The 21,448-nt window shown below is 37.7% G+C and overlaps 1 protein-coding gene across 1 annotated transcript in view; it reads left to right on the top strand.

Annotated features, from left to right (window-relative positions):
- The window catches only part of HCN1 (hyperpolarization activated cyclic nucleotide gated potassium channel 1), a gene marked incomplete at both ends in the record, with an annotated part of 208,456 nt that extends 187,333 nt beyond the window's left edge, over window positions 1-21,123 (top strand). The window contains 3 exons of the mRNA XM_084278588.1: window positions 487-727; window positions 18,213-18,377; window positions 20,315-21,123. Of these exons, the coding sequence (XP_084134714.1) occupies window positions 487-727; window positions 18,213-18,377; window positions 20,315-21,123 (1,215 nt within the window). The remainder of the gene's footprint in view (window positions 1-486; window positions 728-18,212; window positions 18,378-20,314) is intronic.
- Between the last annotated feature and the right edge of the window lie 325 nt (window positions 21,124-21,448).

Raw genomic sequence — 21,448 nt, forward strand, 5'->3', positions numbered from 1 at the left:
GCCTGCAGCTAACTGAAATGTACATTTATATTACCCCTGGAGTTGTTCTGATCAGAATGATGTTGCTGGTGTAATATTTGAAAACACGGGACTCGCATAACTTTATCACTTAATACAGTTTTTGCGTCAGCTAATCTTGTTGTCAGGCAGTGTAATTCCTATTTAGTTTTTGTCTTTCCGTCACATTTTTCCCTTAAAATCCAAGGGAAATTATAAAAAACGTGGAAAAATTGCATAAAGAAGACAAACTTCCCCCTCAGAAATACAAATCAGATTGCACTGTTTTTTCTATCACTTCAGTAGAAACACATGAAAATATAATGAAAAGATTAAGAAATTACATGTAGAAAGAAACAAAAAAATCCAGTATCAGCATAAAGATCTTCTCTTTGAAGAAATCAGAAAGTCTTTTTATTTTTTTTCAGTGCCCATCATATTGTATATATTTGCTGACCAATATTATTATTATGTTTCCTTCCCATTTAGGAGATTGTCAACTTCAACTGTCGGAAACTGGTTGCTACAATGCCTCTTTTTGCTAACGCAGACCCAAATTTTGTGACTGCTATGCTAAGCAAACTGCGTTTTGAGGTGTTCCAACCTGGAGATTACATTATCCGAGAAGGGGCTGTGGGTAAAAAGATGTATTTCATTCAGCACGGTGTTGCTGGTGTCATCACCAAATCCAACAAGGAGCTGAAGCTGACAGATGGCTCTTATTTTGGGGGTGAGTAGGAAAGAATGAATGATAACATTGGAGTGAATACACTAGAACAAAACATGTTCAGATATCACATGCATAGAGACATCAGAGTAAGTCTACTGTCTTTTGCCTAGACAAGTCCAACTGCATTGAAGAGTGCACGAAATATTTCTGAATAACGTATTCACAGTCCGCTAACTGTTCTGAGAGTAGCTATTGAAGATACAGCATGACCTTCCTGAATTTTGAAGTTATTTTCAATTAAGGGCACAGTTATTTAACAGGCAGTATTAAAAAAAAATACAATAATTTGCATAGAAATTATATAGCTATTTAATGGTAAAAGAAACAGGATTCATCTTTGAAAGGGGATACATTTTTTGACTCATAAATTTAAAGTACTTCTGAAAGGACTTTAAAATTTTACTGTAAGAGCTACAAAATTTGGTAGTCCATAACAGGCCATTATTTATATAGGATATTTTGTTCAAGATGTTACTAGTGCATTTTCATTGAATTTTAGCAGACAGGAATTTTTATCCTTCCAGTATATATTATGAAAAACTGGACTCCCTATGTGACTAGATAGATCTCTAAGAGATATATATTAATAAAAAACAGATGTGATTTTCAATCCAAATTAAATTCATTTGGTAATCCTAATGAAAAATAGGTTTTCATTTAGATGAAAGCATGTGAAAATTTATATTTGGATGAAAGCAGTCTCTTTTTTACATATAATAATTTATCAGTATGTAAATGTTTCTTCTGACTGCAAAGTGTCTTTTTGCAATAGAGTAGCTGTCCACTTTTGCAAGTAGCATCAAGGCTGGTTTCCAGAAGGTGATTGAACATTTGCGTGTACGGTTACAGTTACTTGGTCATTGCACTGATTTTCTGCTGAATCCCATGAATCATCCCAGAACTGAGTCAGAAATGTTCAGAAAATGTTCAATTGAGAGTCTAATCAGGGGCATTTAGCTGGTATACAGAAGTGGGAAGTGAATTGGGCTCAGTGTTTGAATTGGGCTGTAGAGTTACTTAACTAATCCCATTTTAGAATAATACGCTAAAGCAACTCCTACTGATCTGGCCAGCAGGCCTTGTCACTCTGCAGTAGCCTCTGCAAGGTGATTTGTACCAGTATTTGTAGAAGCACTTCAGTAAAGAGGTCTTGTGCTTATCCCACGGGTTTAAACTATAGATGCTGAAGACAGGAGATTAAGGAGAAAGAAAAGGTAAATGCTGAGGATGAAGAAACAGAGCAACCTTGGTCTTGGTCTTCTCTATGCTTAGCAGTGCCCCAGTTTATGAAAATGAGTTTGGAAGAGTCTGCATTCTGAATCTGGCCATAATACTCCTCTGAACCAGCAGAGGATCAGAGGAGATTGCGCATGAAAGTATTTTACATAACTGTCAGCCTGTTGTTGCAGTGCGAACAACTACTTAGCTCACCCTGTTCATCCATTACCCTTCTTAGCAGGAATGCAGACAAAAGTAAGCTATTTGCAATACCCAGACACCACAAGAACTTAATTACATTGCATACCAAAGCAGTTCTGCTCATCCAAACTGCATCTGGGGTGAGCCAAGGGATGCAGAAATGAGGGCAAGTGCATCCAAAGCCTAGCAGCTGCTGGGGCAGGGGGAGATAATAGCTGCTGGTGAATGTAGCCTGGAGAGAGGACAGGACAGGACAGGACAGGACAGAGGGAGGGAGAGAGAAGCTGAGCAAAGAAGTGCCCTAAAATCCAAAGGGTTGTGGTTCAGATCTGTTTTAACAAATTACCATATAACATTGCAATTCCCAGAAGGGGATTTCAGACCCGGGAGAAGAATGACCTATTTGACTGGAGCTGAAAAGAGGAAAAAGTTGCACATGGGATAACTGTGAATTGAAAAGGTTTGGTTTGTCAAAGCAGAAAAAAAAAAATAATTATAATATTCTTTTCTCTTTGGAGAAGGAACTCTTTCCCTGAAATGTGTATCAGAATCTGAATAAAGCTTCCAGACCAAAGCAGACAGAAGAAATGTTGCACAGTGGAACAGTAACAAGCTGGAAGAATATGTCGTGTTCAAATCCTAGGAGCAATAAGCCTTTTTTAGCAAAATGGAGACGTGCAAAACTGAGGCTGAGATCTCTTTTAAGAAGCTACAACTTATAACTCAACTTCAACTGTATACCCCCCCAGGTCTGACACAATAAATCACTATCAACAGCTGTGTTCTCACAAGCGAGGAGGGAAGGCCACACAGGTGGGAGGGGTGTACCATGCCTAAATGGATCCTCTTTCAATTTTTAAGTGTCTTATGAATTGGAAGCTTCCAGTTCCAGCTCAGAGATACTGTTGGATGGCAGGTATGTCCCACAGCTGAGTTTTCTGCAGGCCCTGGCTCGGGGGATATTTGGGAGGAGTCCCTGGAAAACCAGATTCACCTCCAGAATGCATGGATGGCTTCACCAACATCCTGCCTTGGACTTGAAAATCATTTATAAAACTTATGCTGTGTTAAATGTTTGGGTATTTACAATATTGATTTAGTAGAAAGCTTCTGACACTGGAGATGTGGGAGAACTGGAGTTTAGTGCAAAAAACAAAGTTTAAGAACCAAAACAATGTCATCAGTATTTGGGAGATGCTTGCATGGAGACTGTTGGGAGAGTGAGAGCCTGGAATACCAAAAGTGGCAGTAATAAAGAGAGGAAATAGCTGGAGGTTTGAATACAGAGATGCAGTCGAACATTTAAATTCTTTTGCCTGATCTTTAGTCTTAATTAAAAAACAGGCTCCCCTATGGATTCAGGTGTTATAAGCCTCACATGAAACTAGATAAACCTTACAATTGTTTGGAAAATCTTCTCAAGAAGCATTTGCATGGATAGTTGTCAATGGAATAGATTAATTAGGCTAAACTTCACCTCTGCTTCATGTTCTCTGTTGGTTTTTGAGGGTGGTGCAGGTGACTCTAGAAAGCCCTCCATAGATGTAGGCTTGATTGTTGTTTGTCTCTTACCTCATATGTGCTCACTGGTTTCTCCTTTCTGGGGGTGGAAAAGTACAATACCTGCAAAGATCTTGTGGCTTGTTTTTTTGGTCTTCCTCTGGGAAGAGCATCCTATCCCTTAACATTCATGTGCATTCATAAATCTAAACTTCTTGAACTTTCTGTGCAGGAACATTGCATAGCCCAGCAGCGCACAGGGTGCTAATTTAACGTCAAGGGTTTTCTAGACTGTTGATTGAAGATATTTTCATTCTGTGTATCTACTCCAAATACTAGTAGGAGTTTGAAAGTAATTTCTGGTACTACATTTTTTCCTAGGCCATGTACCCCCTTCATCCTCTTCCCCATTCCCTCTTTGACAAAATACACAAAATGTGCAAGGGAGCATGTAAGAGGAAGAGCTTGTTCTACATTACCTTGCATTGGCAGTCAACATATAAAAAAAAGCAATATCCCCCAATTATTAGATGATTAATATGTTCAGAAAACTGTGATTTGGGGTTGACCATGTTCTTTGAAACATTTCAATAATGACTCCAGAGGAAGTGTTTTAAAGAGAGTGCCATAAATTATATCTTTAGTGGACATGTATCAGAGGGTGGATTCAGGGCAATCAATTTTCCTTCACCTTTTACTGGCATTTAAAGAAAACAGTAAATTATATTGCCTCAATTTAGAATCCCCGTGTTCACATGGTGTGCTGGTGTGAGTTTTTATAGAAGGGACAGGAATTAGAAAATGACGAATACATGCAGCTAATTTCCACTATACTGTGCAATTATATAGTCATTTCTGTATCAGTGAAATTGTGTAAGCCACAGGTACCAGTGGAGAATTCCAGGATTTTAATACTCTGTAGCCGCTTTCACTGGATTCTCCAGGATCGTATCTTGTTATTTCTGAGGAAATACAGCAATAGTATTTTTACCTAAATATCTGGGGGGGGTTTATGTCTTCTTTCACTTGTTCCTCCTGTTTTCTGAAATGTCTTCCAGCTTCCCATTATTAGGAATGGAATTGCTGCTACTTTCAGCAAAGCAGCAAATGCGTCTTTTCTCATTACAAATAAAAGAGAAACTTCTCCCACTGAGACTGACATAGTTTTTATACAAAGGGAAGCAAGGTTGTCCTCAATGAAATGTATGACTTTCTCCTTCTAGCTGCTTCTGTAGGATGGGCAGGGAGGGTAAAATGTGAATGAAGAAGGCCAGGACATCATGGATGGTCAGGGCTATGTTAACACATAGGACAAAACCATAAGGGTGGTGAGAAGAGTGTGGGTAACAAGGTGAAGATCAACAGAGAGAGGACTGTGTGGGTAGGAGTCAGGTTGTGAGTGGTGCAAAGAAACATGAGACAAACTGAGTGTAGGCAAATGTGTGCATGAGATTGATTGGATGGCAAGAAAATTCAAGGGGCAAGTGCACATCTGGACAAGACTAAAGCAGTCTTCAGCATCTGGAAAGGAGTGGGAAGGTGCTTACATCCATCCCTTTTGAACAGCAAAACCTGACTGCACGCGTTCACAGCTAAGTTGAATTGCAAGCTTGAGATGAGCACACTTAGACACTTAAATTCAGCCTTACTAGCATGGAGATGTAATGTAAATAATTCTATTTTTAAGAAGTTGTGATAGCTAATTTTTTTTTGTCATCTGATAAGTGTTTTTTAATATCTGCAGTTCACAAAACTTGAAATGTAAAGTCTCTGTCAAGTACACAGCAGTGGAGAATGAAAGCTCCCCACATTTTTGTCAGTTTCAGTGCATATTTTTATTTCTCTTCTTTAAAACCTTTTTGGTTTAAAATCATTTATGCAATAATCCCAGTGGCAAATGTTATGGAGGAAATTGCCATGTTTCAGACCAGGTGATTGTGTTAGGTGTTATTCAAAGGCTTCTTGTGATAGGAGGTGTTACAGATCAGATTGCATCTTTCTTCCTCAGTAGCCACTTAAAATTGGTAAAACCCAAAGATTTTGAAGTCTTTACAGATGAAGCACGAGACCATGTCTTTTGTTTATAGCAAAGCATCTGCTGAAGCTTTACAGAGCAGAAATATTAATCTATCTCATGAGCCTAATACTAAGTTACATTATTTCAGTACACGTTGGTATGAACAGGTATAATGCTGCTGCTACAATGTGATTCTGATTTTCTCTGGAGTAAATGATGTGAGAATCACTGCATAGTAATATTATATATGTTGGTGATAGAAAATGTCTCATGATTAAGAAAAATAACAAACACGCAGGAATGTAATAAACTAAAGAGAAGTTTGCTTTGGTAAAAGAAGCCCTTTCAGTTTCTTTCCTTTTACTCAGTTGGAACCACATGTGGTTCCTTAGGGCTCCTTTAGTAACTGCAAAGAGATTGGGCTTTGCATGTTCTCTTTTCCTTCTGGAAAGGCCTTTTGCTCCCTGATGCCTTCTGACCCTCCACTTGCATACCACTAACCAGTCTGGTAGTGTTCCCATGCACTCCGCTAAAGACTCCAAGCTGATACTTGGAGGAAAAAGCAGAAAAGCAGCATTTTTTCATTTTTTCATTTTATAACTTGCGTCAGATTGTCACCCCTGAAAACATAAAGGTTAAAGTTGTCCCAAAGCTACTGCAGAGCATGTTGATGAGTGGGAGTGGTTTCATGATGTCCTGTTCCCCTCCAGCTGCCAGCCCCATGCAGTCACAGGAATACTCTGGGCATGCAGTTTTGATCCAGCCTAGGATGTGCTGCTGAACTGCCTCTGTGCTTAACCCATGTGTGAGAGTAGGGCTGACATACCCTCACAGAGAAAAAGAAAAGAATAAATTCAGCACTACCCAACCAGTGAGGCTCAGTTCACCTTGTTGAACGGAGGATTTGTGGAAACATGTCCTATTACTTTGTTTGCTGTCTTGCTTGTGGACAGAGGACTGATTGTTGACTGTGGTGTCTTCCTGCTCTTGATGTAGTCACTGGCAAAATTACTCTCAGCCTTAAAAGACACAAGACTTATGTCCCTGCTATCTTTTCTTTTCTCCATCTGTTTTCCCACCTGTGTTTACACAGGCTTTCCTTCTTTCAGAGACCCAGACGTCTGTTCTAGGAAATTATAACGCCTTTCTGTTTTCAACAGATACTGGTTTAGAGCTGAAGGAATGTCGATATTGCTAAGGAAAGCCAAACTGAGTGAGTAGGAAGTGCAGGTATATTTTTATGAATTAGGTCAGGGGGCTCCATAGAGATTTCACTGTGTTTGCAGTGGGAGGGAGTTTCCTAGTTCCAGTAGGTAAGTTGGCAGTTTGTGTTCTGTCCATTGCAGTTCCCCCTCCACATTGTTTTTTTCTGCTTTCCCCCCTCATTGAGAATCCAAATAGTATTGTGCCACTTTGAGTCATTCAGTGAATACATCTGTAGACTAACTTCAGATACAAGGAAGAAATTCTCCCCTGTGAGGGCAATGAGGCCCTTGGCATAGGCTGCCCAGAGAAGCTGTGGCTGTCCCTTCCCTGGCAAAGCTCACAGTCAGGTTGGATGGAGCTTGGGGCACTCTGGTCTGGTAGAGGGTGTCCCTGCCCATGTCAGGGACGTTGGGACTAGATAGTCTTTGGGGTTCCTTGCAACCCAAACCGGTCTGTGGTTCTGTGGGTCTTTGATTCTAACTAAAACTTATATTGCTTAAAAATATTTTTTTTCTCTGAGTTTTCCATGCTAAACATGAAGAAGAGGACATGGGTCATTTTAAACTCTTTTCATGGTATATGCATGAGAGTTGCAGTGTGCACATATGAATATGAAAATGTTACAGTCTATCTCTTGCATTGTAATGAAAAAAAACGTTTTATTTTGCTTATTCAAAGGCAGATATCACTAACTGTGCTAACTATCATCTAGCAAAATTATATATGTCAGATGTTCATTCACATCTTTCCAGAATAGTCCCAGAGACATATTATGGCATCTTTTCTTATTCAGCTTATATTTTATAACATGTAGTTCATGGAATGCTTTAGATTTTTAAATGTTTCATTTCACTTAAATTATTTAATAATGTTTTAACAGTTATCCTTCCACACTTAAAATTCTAATAAATTGTATCTTGCATTTGCTTCAGCTTGTAGAAGGCAAATTAGGCAGAACTACTTTGACCTACCTATTATTTATGGAGCTTTTCCCCATTTTGGAACAGCAACTGTCAGTATATTTTAGCCCAGTGCAGTGGAAAATAATACCATGGGAAATGTTGAGTCACTTTAGATTACATTTTGCCACTTATTTTTTTCTGGGTACATGCTAGGTACTTCCTTTTGATAGACTACTTTTGAAGATTTGCAGTGTTATACTGATTATAAATAGGGAAAGTGCTGTTAAAGGGCCTGACTGCTCTCTGCTTCGCACCTGGACAATATGATATGGTATGATATACAGCTTTACCTTTTGCAAAAATACTGTATATGGCTACTCCTTATTGAAAGTGGTGAGTTAAGTCTCTCCATACCTGTACCCCAATCCAAGCAATTGATTGTAAAGTCTCTCTGAGATGTGATTATTCACATTCTTAATGGCAAGTATGTAATTAAATGTATTAAGGGAGCCGGATCTATGGATCTCCTTACCACCTCATTCGTAAAATACAGGTGATCAGTGTAGAACATTATTCTGAAAGTATTGTCAGCAAGAGGTTCTAAAAATGAACTGTCTTATTGGCAAAGACTAGTCTACCATTTTGCCATCATGTTTCCTTGTGATATGCCATAATTCTGGGTGGTGTTTTCCTTTTGCCACCACATTTCATAAAGAAAATACCACGCAGCCAGAAAAGCTTTTTGATATTCATACAGAATATTAATTTTAAAAGTCTTGAGAGACTTTTAAAGAAGATGATAGAATTAAAATAACTGACTCTGTGATGCTAAAATGTAGAAGTGGGTTTATTTCTATTAATTACAAGAGTAATTAATTTAGGTATTTTATTAATTAGCAAATGTAAATATAAATTCAGCAATTTTAATAGTAAAAATCCATGTACTAATTCTCACTATCTAAATAATAGTCTATAATTATAAATCTGTGAATTTGTGAACAATTATTTTTTTTATTGGAGGTTACAAGAAATAAAAAACAAACAAACACAAGCAAAATATCATATCAACATGGCTTGGAAATATGAGGTGGCCAGCACAGACAAACCAGAAAATTATTTTACAAGTACCTTCAATTTTACAGAGTAGAATTTAAACTAAATATTTGAGCTTAGATTAAATATTTAATCTAAATATTTAATTCAGAACAGACAGAACAGACAGTCTCAGATAATTTGTTTAATAATTTAATGGAAAAAAAATGAAGTGCAATATTTTTACAGTCCACTTAAATTCAAGTTGAATAGTTTAATTTGTAACTGTTATTGTTTGCCAAACTCAAGATGACAAGAGCATAACGCTGAATACATAAGCAATGAAATGGCTTTTTTCATCAGGGAATAGGCATCTGTTGGAATAGAAGTAAGGATAAATGAATGACACAAAATCTCTTTTGGCCTTTGACCCAGCCACTATTAACACTAGAGCTGTACTTAGGGTACATTATCTTAGAATATAAGCTGCTCTTTTTTTTTTTTTTTTTTTTTTAAGAAAATAAAATTAACATCAGATATATTATGAGATTTTACAATATAATAAATAGGCCAAATTAGTCTCCATTGGTAGAAAGAGCACTTCAGTAGAAGAGAAAGGTATGGATGCTGTCTTACAAATAACATTGAAGATAAAATAAGGACTTACATTTCTATTTTATATCATGATCCAAGTTTCTGTTCTAGCAAACAGAGGTTTCTCAGAAGAGCTGAGTTAACAATAGAAAACAGACAGGATGTCAGAAATGTTACTGGACTCTGTTTTGTCAGGAAAACTTGGCTGCAGCCATATTCAGTACCTTCACACAGGAAGAAGATCACGATGCAACATAAAATGTCTCTGGGCAGATAACATGCCACTTTTTTTTAAAGCCAGTTGTACTCTAAGCACGTATATTTGGCTGTCTTGATGTGTAAGTAACTACAGCTTTCTCACAACACTTCTGAAAATAATTAAAACATATGGGCAATATATATTACACATATTCCATTGAAATATGTCCATGAATTTTACAGGAAATATGAGTACTCAAAACCATCCAGTTATATATCAGTCTTGTAAAAAAATTTATAAAGCCATTAAAGAATGGCTAAAATTGATTGGTTTATTGCATCCACATGTGCCTTGAAAGCTAATATATGCTCTAAACAGCTTTTTTCCTAACATTTACTTATATCTAGATAATATTTTAAAATATCTATCAAATTGTTTTAATGAATTTCATACAGAAATAAAGAGGTCTGCTCTCAGTATGTCTCAAAATATCTGCATTAGTATCTTGTAGTCACTGGTTTTCTCAGAGCTGCTCTAAAGTTGAGCATTAAGCTTAATGCAAGAAAATGGACTGATAAGAACAATGGTTGTTTCAAGAAGCAGGCTTCACTTAGGTAAATGGCTTAAAAGAGAAATTTGGGACAAAGAAAGGAGGGCATTTTCAAGCTTGCTGACAAATCCTATTTCAATATGATTTTTTTTTTAAAATAAGCATTTTCTATAAATCCTATCAATGTTTGGGTCAATGAAAATTAAACAATTCTTTTTGGAATAATAATTTTTCCCCTGGGAAATCTGGGCTAATGTCAATGAAATAAATTTACCTTTCTGAAAATTAGAAATACTAATAAAAAAAAAAACCAACAACTGGATCCTGTCTAATTAGATGACTTCCTGTACCAAACATCTGACACATACATATGTATGTATACATTTGTGTGTGTGTGTATATGCATATATATATTTATATATATACACAAAGGTTAAGCAAATGAAGCCTTAGGAAGAAGATCTTTAGGGAGGAGGGTACTGGAGAAAATACAGAAAAAAACTAATCATCTTTCCATGTTTTACCTGTATTTTAGATCACAAAATGGTTATAAAATATTCATCATGGATACCTGTCTCCAGCCCCTTCTAACACATCTGTTTTGAATGTTACTTCCTGTCTCAGAATGGCTTTGGAGACAAACCATCATTTTTCCAATTGTGGGGATTGTGTCCTCAAGGATAACATTCTGGATGAAAGGGACTCATGAAATGCTGTTTGTGGGGGTGCTGGTAACATCTACTTTTTTTCTAATGATAATTTCCTGCCTTAAGAAGATTAAAATCCCTAATATTACTGTGGGCTATTATTTTCCGTTCCAGTGCATTATTTTCCTTTCTTCAGATATAAGATATGATAGATATGGGACATCTTCATGATGGAGAAATTATCTCAGCCAGTAAGGGTGCTGGAAAGCAGTGACATATATTTGCAAACTTGCAGTAAGGTGACAGTTCCACAGGTCACTAAGCTTGAATCTCTAGCTTGCTGAATTTTTTTTTCATTTTTAATACCTGTATTAATAGGCATGTAGTGAAAGATTTTTTTCATTTTTTTCTGTTTAAAAAAAATGGACAATTTTAGCCTTGCTAGTAAGGGTAAATGTTCTATTTCTTTTATTTGTTCAATAAAATAAAATAAAATAAAATAAAATAAAATAAAAAAATATGAGCATGCTAAGAGCTCACATATCAGGGTCTTTAGAGACAGAAATTTCAAATTACTACATACAGGCAATAAAAATATGAAATAAACTAACCTATTGGGGTTTTGGTTTCCTTTTTTTTTTCCAATAGATAAAATATGTTTGGATAAACAGTTCAAAAAGTGACAGGATTGTGAAAGAGGCATTAAAGAAGTCCATTTGGACCCTTTCGTTGTAATTGTCCATTTTCAATTGCTCTTCAAACTAGTAACTACTAAGCAGTGTATCCAGGCCTCCTCCAGGAACTCTCTCTCGTATTGATGCACCCAGATATCTGAAAGCAACTTTACAGACAATTGTGGCTGGCATTTTTAAAATGAAGAGGTCTTACAGGCATTGTCTGCTATTGCTCGCTCTGAAAAGCTCAAACTGTCTTGTCTGCAATTCCATATTTACTGTAGATAAGGTGGGAAAAGGTGTAATTTTTGTGTGGCTTTCTTTTGACTGTCCAAATTACAAATTTGGCTTTAAAAGTCAGTAATTGTCTCTATTTTCCTTCATCCTTAACTTCTGTTAAGCATTCTTTGCTGCAGGAATGTTCCTATTGAACAGCGAATATATTTTAAGGTTTTTTAAATATAGCACTGTATTCAGAGCTCAATGTTACCTGAGCTTTTTATTTCCAGCCATTTCATAAATCTGGATTTCAGAGATACCCAGATTTTTTCCAATTGTGACTAATGTGAATGTAAATACTGTTTTGCAAAAGAACTGCAAAATTAAATCTGCATAGCTATATGGCACAGCATTTCATATCTATCTTTTTCTTTTAGAAAATAGATTACGGAGACTCATTTAATTGGTAGATTCTGATTGATCACAAGACCTGCTGCTGTTAATTTTAGTATTTGTAACAAAAAGCAGCATTACTCTGGATTTCCCGTTTTGTGCACTAGTGATAACATATTGAAAGATAAAAAGAATACAATAACAAGATGGGAGAAAAATTATAGATAGATACATTTAATATTCTTCAGAGTTTAAGAAAAAGCAGACAGAAATGCAGAAGTATGTGTTAAAGTGATCCCATTTTTATTATATGAAAGACCATTCCATGTTTTCTGTGTTAGAGATGGCTAGGTAAATATGGAATTGGGAAATCTCTACATTTCAGAAGGAATGGGATATCCAGAAGCTTGCTGGCTCATTTATTTATTTATTTATTTTAACTGCTTTACATTTATATCATACCTTCCTAAAGAAAAAACACATCACTCACATTACCTGTTGAAAAGCTGGGAGCAGAGAGAGAACCTTCAGCTGGGAGCCCCAAGCTGAAGGTCCCTTCCTGACACTGGCACACCAAGAAAATGCTAGTTTCTGGTCAGTGGACAGCATCAGTAGCTTGAAGGAAATCAAGAACTGTTGATCTTTGCACCATGCCAAAGAGTTGCTGTTATAAAGAGTTACGTTAGAAAACAAGAATAACCTAAACCTGATAGTTGTGGGAAACGCTCTGAAGACTTTTAGGATGGGTAGATGGAAAGAGCTTTTGCACATTTATTATACACATTGCTCTCTGTAAATAAACAATGTTCTAATCCACTGGCCCATTCTCATAAAATATTCCCAGATATTTTAGACCAGCTGACCCAAGCCTTTGATTTGCTTTGATTTTCCTCTGCTGCTGAAAGTAACCAGATGGCCTGAGTAGCTGCTTGGCCATTTGCATAGCCATGTATATGTCTCCTACAAGATGAAACAAGTTTCCTGCTGAGGAAGTGAAGCAATAGTCAGCTGTCCTCAGCTGGAAGGACATTTCATTAGGTCCTATAATGTTAAATCTGACAGATGATGGGAAATCTGTTGCCGCTTTGGAAGGGAACGGAGCACTTAATAAACTGCTGTAGTTGAGAAATGAATAGTAACTGCTAATGATTTTTACTTTATTTTTATGCAGAGAGTACTATATGGCTAAAATACTAATTAACTTAATTCATCACTACAAAAAAATAATTCCTGCACCGAGTAAAGTGAACTTTGCTTTAATTCTGGTCTTCATGTCCTTGCAGATAAAAAAGCTGTACATATGATAATAATTCATTATATTAATTTTCTACATGTTAGTATATACGATCGTGAGCTAAGAAATATTTTTTCATGGAGAGAGAACCAGTTTGATGTCCTTAAATGAGCCAGCTAACTGCTGGACTCATAAGTAGCTGCCGTTCCCTTTGTCAACACAGTGTAGCTGTTGGTGGACATGCTTTGTCTCTAAGGCAAATTTATATCGTTATTTTGATTTTTAAAGTTTTTCAATGTCTATTCAAATGTTAATCAGAATCATAGACTGGTTTGGGTTGGAAGGGACTTCGAAGATCATGTAGTTCTAACTCCCCTGCCATGGTCAGGGACACCCTCCACTAGACCAGGTTACCCAAAGCCCCATCCAACCTGGCCTAGAGTCCTAACAGGACACAGAAAGATAAGTCATTACATCCTGAGTACAGTGTATTTGAAAATCAAACTGACAGTTAATGGATAGGTGCTGCGCTGTCACTAAACTGTATTGCCTCCTGGAATAAAAAAAGGGTCTTCCCAGGGCTGAATAAAATGGAAACAGGAAATTATAGCTACAGGAGCCAGTCCGTCTACCCAAGTAGTGTTCTGTCTTACTAATGCAGTAATAAAATGTAATCCACTTCTCTCCAGATTCATGAGATGCAGATACAGGCAAGCTTCTTTAGAAATTTGTGGTGTCCCAAAAACTGAACCTGGTGCTCATGGTGAAATACTGTCATAGAATCATTTAGGTTGGAAAAAACCTTTAAGATCATTAAAGCCCAAGCATAAGCCTAACACTGCCAAGTTCACCACTAAATGTCCCATGTATGTGTGCAACTAATATATTTGTGATCAGTTTAAATTATTGTAAGAATGAGAACAGGCTTAGCTTTAAACTTTCATCACTGCACTTAGTAGTCAGTGCTCATTTTGAACCCTTTTCCATGTTTTTGAAGAGCTTCATTGTTCTGTGGTAAAGATCTGATGCTATCATAACTCAAATTTTACAGACAAATTAACTACATTTGTATTAGATATGGAATGTATGAACAAATTAATGTTTTTTGCATCATTTAGTGCTTTCAAATTGTAATTTTTCATTAGCACAGTGATTGACATTTGTTTCAGAAAGTTCTAAAGAACAGTTGTCCAAAGAGATTAAATAATTAAAGTAAAACTTGCATTAAGAGTTGAATTACAGGTTCATTGTAGCCTAATACATAATTATTAATTGGAATTGAAGATAGTCTTTTGTTTGGAAAGGAAAGCTAGAAATATTTGACACTTTGAAAGTGTCAGCGTGAAGGCAATGCACCATGCCAACTGCAGATGGGAATATTAGTGAGTAATACGCTGCCACCAATTTCTTTTTATACTAATATAGAACCTTGTTTGTCCAAGGTCTTTGAAAAGAGTCTGTGCCCTTTGTGTTGCACTGCACACTCCTGTGCTATTGTTTGTATTTCATAGTCTGTTTAAATCAATTCAACATCAAGGAGAGCATAATTGCTAAGGGCACCTGGTGTACTTGATGCCACTAAGACTCATTTCAAATATATCATGGATATTTTCTTTACTTTGTTCTCCTCGTGAAATCTATTGTTTATATTTTACTTTTTTAAAAAAAGCAACCAACTTTAATCTATTTAAAGTAACATGAGTGTTTGATGAGAACACATTTAACATTCTGTGTTCTTCCTCTCCCATCCAAGTAAATGAGATTTCGTATATTAAGTCTTATTATGCGTGAGAGTTTGTTCCAAACAAATAGCTAATAGATGAAATAAACTTAAATGCAGAACACATACAATTAACAAGCACATTAGTCTGGTGACCAGAGTACAAATGATGCTATTGGTATGTATAACAAAGCAAAACAGACAATGTATCAGTGACTATAATACAACTCTAATCAGTCAAGAACCATTGCTGGAAATGCATTACATGCCATCATGGTTTAATGTGACAGGCAGCTAAAACAACCTCACAGCCATTACCTCCCTCCCTCCCCCTCAGAGACAATTGCTAAAAATCGTAGGTTGAAGATGAAGTGAGTTTAACAGGATAGAAAAGGAGCAATAGTAGTATAACAACAACAATAACAACAGAATAAACAAAACTGGACGTGCACAGCACAGTTGCTTACCACCTGGAAGGGATGCCCAGCTAGTTTCTGAGTTGTGCTGCCTCCCAGCCAATGCCCCTGGTTGTATACTGAGCATGATGTCAAATGGTATGAAATATCCCTTTGGCCAGTTTGGGGCAGCTGCCCTGGCCGTATCCCCTTCTAGCATCTTGGGCACCCTCCCATGTTCTTGTTGGCAGGGAAGTATGAGAAGCTGAGAAGTCCTTGTCTACTTAGCAGCAACTAAAACGTTAGTGTGTTATCAAAGTTATTCTCCTCCTAAATCCAAAACATGGTACTACACCAGTTGCTAGTAAGAAAACTGACTCTACCCCAGCCAAAAACAGGAAACATGTATTCATCACATGGTATGTTTTCTGTCAGAAGTCTGTAGTTCATCTCTTGAATGAGACCATTCAACTGGAACTGAGAAAATTAAGCTTTGCCTGCTTCCTGATCAGGCAGGCCCCACAGTGGTACTCCCTGGTCGGTTTCTAGGAACTGAGACATTTGCAATATTGTTGCTTACCCATTCTTTATCCAGCTAGAAGACTCTATCATGGTAATTAAGAGGCTTCCAAAAAGACGTTCTTCAAACAGAAGTTGGGGCACACAGGATTTGCAAAATAAATTTGTAGTTTTCAGTGATTCTTTTCATTCCACTTACTTGGCAAGAATAATAGAAGAAAAAAGAAGGAGAAAAATAATTAAATTTATTTCAGTAATATCCATGAATTCAATGGTTCCTTTCTCCTGTGATGACATCTAACATCTCTTATGATGTCTCCCCATTCTTGATGTTGAAGTAATCTAAAATACAGTGTTATAGATTAATAATGATGAAAATAGTACTTTCTCCATTTTTTTACACTCTTCAGAATGATTGAGATTCATAATTAACTTTTGTTTAGTCATGTGATGTTTTCTAAACTCAAGTACTTTTATTTATTGAGTGTAGAAAAGTACACCTTATGTGTCTAGTATTGTTGCAGCAATTTTAAAGTGAAGAAAGCTGTAAATCAAGAGGTGATCCTTAGTCACACAGTTTTTCCAGCTGGTTATGTTTTCTCTAAATTCAACTATGTATTGCAAAACTTCATTCTGTGTGAGAGATAAAGAAATAGAGTAGGCATTCACTTCATTTACTGATCCCTTTGGGCAAAATGTCCTCACTCATGTAAGTGAAATGCTGCGGGTTCAATCAAAGGTGAAGGGGATAGGACAATATACAGGATAGAGAGGGAAAAGACTGACTTATGTGGCTGGATCTTTAGAGTAAACTGTTATTATTTCATAAACATCAAGTTTTGTGAGACACATTAGGTCAAGACTCTTACAATTCTCTGTATTCTCTGTAAGTTCTCCTGAAAGCTGTGAGGGTTTAAGGACATTCTGTGCTACTACTGGTCCGACTTTAACTTACTTTTATTTATTTGTTTCTATTTAAGCATCTTAGCCTCTAAGTCTTTGGGGATGGGTGGCATGTGGAAATTCTTCTACAAGAAGCATGAGATGAAAAACCATCAAGGTTCTTCACATTCTAGATTAATAAAAAGTATTTTTTGTTAAACACATGCAATGCTAGCACTTTGCAGATCTGACATAAAACACACATAACTATTTATTGTTTTTAATAAATCATATTTGGTTTTCCACACTTGAGAATTATAGTTGATTGAGATTGAGAACGATCATTCATGAAAGACACACAGGCAGGGGAGGAGACTGTTTCCTACCTAGTTAAATATGAACAAATATGAACTCACTGCTCTTAGGAGTGCTAGAACTGGGTAGGGAAACTATCTCTCGCCCTGCCTAAGCACAAGAATTGTTGATTTTTCTAAAAGTGTTCTTATTCCTGAACTTGAAAATGGGATCAGCTCGAACACTGACAATTTTTTTGTATTTCGATAAAAATAAATAAATATTCTAACCCCATATGTTTTGCTGTTACAAACCTTGGACACTGACTTAGGGCTGCATCCAGAAACCTTCTTTGTGTGGGTTCAGAAATCAACATTCACCAGTTTGGGGCTGGGTTTTGGGACTCTGCTTATGGCTTTGGTTTCCTCTGTTCCAGAATGATGAATTCATGTTGGAGGTACTTGCAGAGAAAGTCTAGAAGACTAATCAAATGGAGTAAGCAGAGGTTAAGAGGGTCTGGTTTTTTGCCCAATGAGAAAAAAAAGGTCTAAACAAACAAATTTACTCTCCCAAAATACCTAGGACATAACACCCAAGGAAACAAAAGGCATTTTCATGGTTGAAGCATTTTTCTTAGAACAGCTCTTACACTCAAATATTGTTATACCATGTATTAAATTAGTTTAATAAATCTGGTGAATGATTAAAGGCATTGGTTCTCTATGTCAGCTGGATATTTTAAAAAAATCAATAGAATCACTTGGGTTAATTGAGTCAGCAAGCTGTGTTTGACAGCTGATGGATAATTTCTTACAATTTCAAGACTTTTCTAAAAACGCTTGATAAAATCAGAGTCCAGAACAAAAAAACCTATAAGCAGCTCTTAAAAGACTTTTTTTTCAGAGTAGCAAAAATAGAACCAAACACCTTGAGAATCGTCTCTGCAACCTTGTGTAAATAGCAAAAGAAAAATTGCCGCTGAGTACTGAATTATTACTTGTTAGCACTGAGTCACTTCCTAGCTTTTAAGTTTGACATGGTTCACTAACTTCTTTGTTTTCTGTGTGTGTCAAATTTTTATCTCCCCAGAGATTTGCCTTTTGACCAAGGGCCGTCGAACTGCCAGTGTACGAGCAGACACATACTGCCGCCTGTATTCCCTCTCAGTCGACAACTTCAATGAGGTTCTGGAAGAGTACCCCATGATGAGAAGGGCCTTTGAAACGGTGGCAATTGATAGACTTGACAGGATAGGTATTATTTTTTTTTCCATAATAACAATTTCTAAAACCTTTCTACATGTTCTTTTCCTTGAGCTGCAGGATAAAATGCCCAGATTACACCCTTCTTAAAAGTTTGATTTCTTTTACACTACAGTAAATGTGCTGCTGAGTTATAAATAAGACATGTGACCAGACAAGAAATTCTGCAATCTCACTTTTAAATAATAAAAACCTGAGTTTTAGAAAGCTCTCATACTCCTCTGGGGATTATTTTGTATACTTTAATTATCATTAGTATTATTTATTAATCATGTATATTTCTTTCCTGCCCTCAGCATTTGAGCAGTTTATGCTGTTTCACAAGCAGTAGATACATTTTTGTACATAAATTGTTTACAGATGACATCTGTAATGCTGGGAAGAGCTGAAGCCTTTCAGCATTCACAAAACCCATGTTTATTGAAGTGAATTAATCCTTTGCAGTGGGCTCTCATTTTCCTCACAACATGGGCACTGTTAGCATTGATGGCTGCACACTGGCATTACTCGGATCTGCTAGCAATCACAAAAGCAAGCCAATGATACCCAAGTGAAAGGCAGATTATCGAAACAGGGTGTGCAAAGTCTGCTGTTGTGCATCCAGATATTCTGTACTTCTCTAATAGGATGTACTGGATGAAATACATGGTCTTTGGTTGGGAGTATTGCACTCTGATTACCATTATTGACACTGGTTTTAAAATGAAGCTATGCATTAACATATAATTTATGCCTTTTGGTCATGTTTCCTCAACTTTACAAGAAAATTCGAGTGTTTCCCTACATCACTCTTCCTCAGTACAGTTGTATCTGCAATTTCTTCAAAGTTAATACAGAAGGAATTGCAGAGGAGTGTCATTGTGCTGTCTATTCAAAACTGAAGATGGGATTTGGAAGAAAGCGTGTTTTCTGTAATATAAATTAAAATACAGGTATACAGGTTCCTAATACTAGATAGACCTGGTTTAGTATTTTGCAGATTATGAGCACTCAGTGCATTAAATTATCTTCTCAAGATTTTTCAAACTCTTCAAATTTGTCTCTCAAGACTCTGGAAATGTAGTCCCTAATCACATATAGTAGTAAAGCCCAGTCAGCTCTCATAGTAATCCTGTCTGAAATGCTGTTATTTGCAATGTGAAATCTACGCAGGACAAAAGATAAAATGTGAACCATTTTATTTAAAAAGTGGAACAATTGAGTACAATTGTATTCCTGTGTACCCGATGACACAGAAAAGTGTCTACATCTTGCAAACATTAAGAGCCATCAAGCAGACATCAGGACACAGTGTACTGCAGACTTTATTCTGCAAGCAGGTGTCACATTATCTGTGAGCTCATATTAGTTCATAAACATTTTAAAAGGTGATTTCTTGCAAGCTAGTGGTCACTGGTTACTAATGTCTAATAATTAGTTCCAGGGAATGTGCTAAATTCAGGTGTATTTATGACTTATGTAAGAGTTTAGTGGAAATTAAGGCAGTTTTGCAATGAGAAAGACGTTACACATGATGCAGAGCCCAGTGGCTTTTTCTACCCTATTGTTCAGTAAATCACCATGGTTACATTTTCAGAATAATTGTAGAAAAAGCAATACACTAGAAGTGAGAGGCACAGAAAGTTCATATGTCTTTGAGCACAGTGCTGTGATAAAAGCCTATCGTGCTAGTGTAGGGTGGCGGTGGACAGTGTGTGTGTGTGAAAGCCGGCCATCAGGTGCTTGCCTGCCCGTGTCAGTCGCTCTGGCCATGCCTGGTGTGGCACAGACTCCTGCAGTGGGCTTGCTGCCATGCAGTGGCCCCTGCTCAGCCTAGTGTTTAAAGCTTTAACAATATACAGCCCTTGGTGATGGTCTGAAACTTGAAGTCCAAGCAGGGGGTCTGCCCCTGCATGTCAGGCTCACTAACTCTTCTGCCTCTCTGTGAAGGGAAGAAGAATTCAATCCTCCTGCAGAAGTTCCAGAAAGACCTCAACACTGGGGTTTTCAACAACCAGGAGAATGAAATCCTGAAGCAGATTGTGAAGCATGACAGAGAGATGGTGCAGACCATCGCCCCAGTGAGCTTGCAGCAGATGCCTGCCCTGAACTCCAGCACCTCTGCCTCGTCGTCACGCATCAGGACGCAGTCACCTCCCGTGTACACCGCCAGCAGCCTGTCCCACGGAAACCTGCACTCTCCCTCGCCAAGCACACAGACACCCCAGCAAGCTGTCATCCTCTCGCCTTGCTCCTATACCACCGCCGTCTGCAGCCCGCCCATACAGAGCCCGCTGGCCGGCCGAACTTTCCAGTATGCCTCGCCGACGGCATCTCAGCTCTCCCTCATGCAGCAGCAGGCGCAGGCATCCCAGCAGCCCCCCGGGGCCACACAGAAGAATGAGGTTCACAAGAGCACCCAAGCCCTTCACAACACCAACCTGACCCGGGAGGTGCGGCCCCTCTCTGCCTCGCAGCCTTCCCTGCCCCATGAAATCTCCACCCTGATTGCCAGGCCTCACCCTACTGTGGGGGAGTCCCTCGCCTCCCTCCCACAGCCCGCCCCTGGCCCCAGCGTGCCCCCGGCTAGCAGGGCCACTGTCCCTCAGAGAGTCTCTCTCTTTCGACAGATGTCCTCGGGAGCCATTCCCCCAAACCGGGGATCTGCACCTCCCCCAGCCCCCCTGCAAAGGGATTCTTCTACAGTCTTAAGCACAGATCCCGAGGGAGAGAAACCACGGTTCGCGTCAAACTTGTGATCCCTGGTAACTGTGAGCAACAGACTTGTAACGAACTGTGCACTGTCCCCGGGACCGTTTTAGCCTGTTTCCTAATGTACCCTAACAGTCTATGAGAAAAATACTTTAGACAGCTTTGCCCTAAGTAATGAATGTAAAAATTATATATATATATATGTGTGTGCATATATTTAATATATGCATACATATATATATATAAAATTTTAAAATCTTGTTCGAATTCATGTCTTTCTTGCAACCATTAAATAAGTCTAAATTCAGCTGTAATATTTCATACTTTTAATGTGTCAACTTTAAAATCAGTCTAACAGATTTCTGTGCTTAT

Source organism: Gallinula chloropus, assembly GCF_964237585.1.
Source record: "Gallinula chloropus genome assembly, chromosome: Z".
NCBI classification, from domain to species: Eukaryota; Metazoa; Chordata; class Aves; order Gruiformes; family Rallidae; genus Gallinula; species Gallinula chloropus.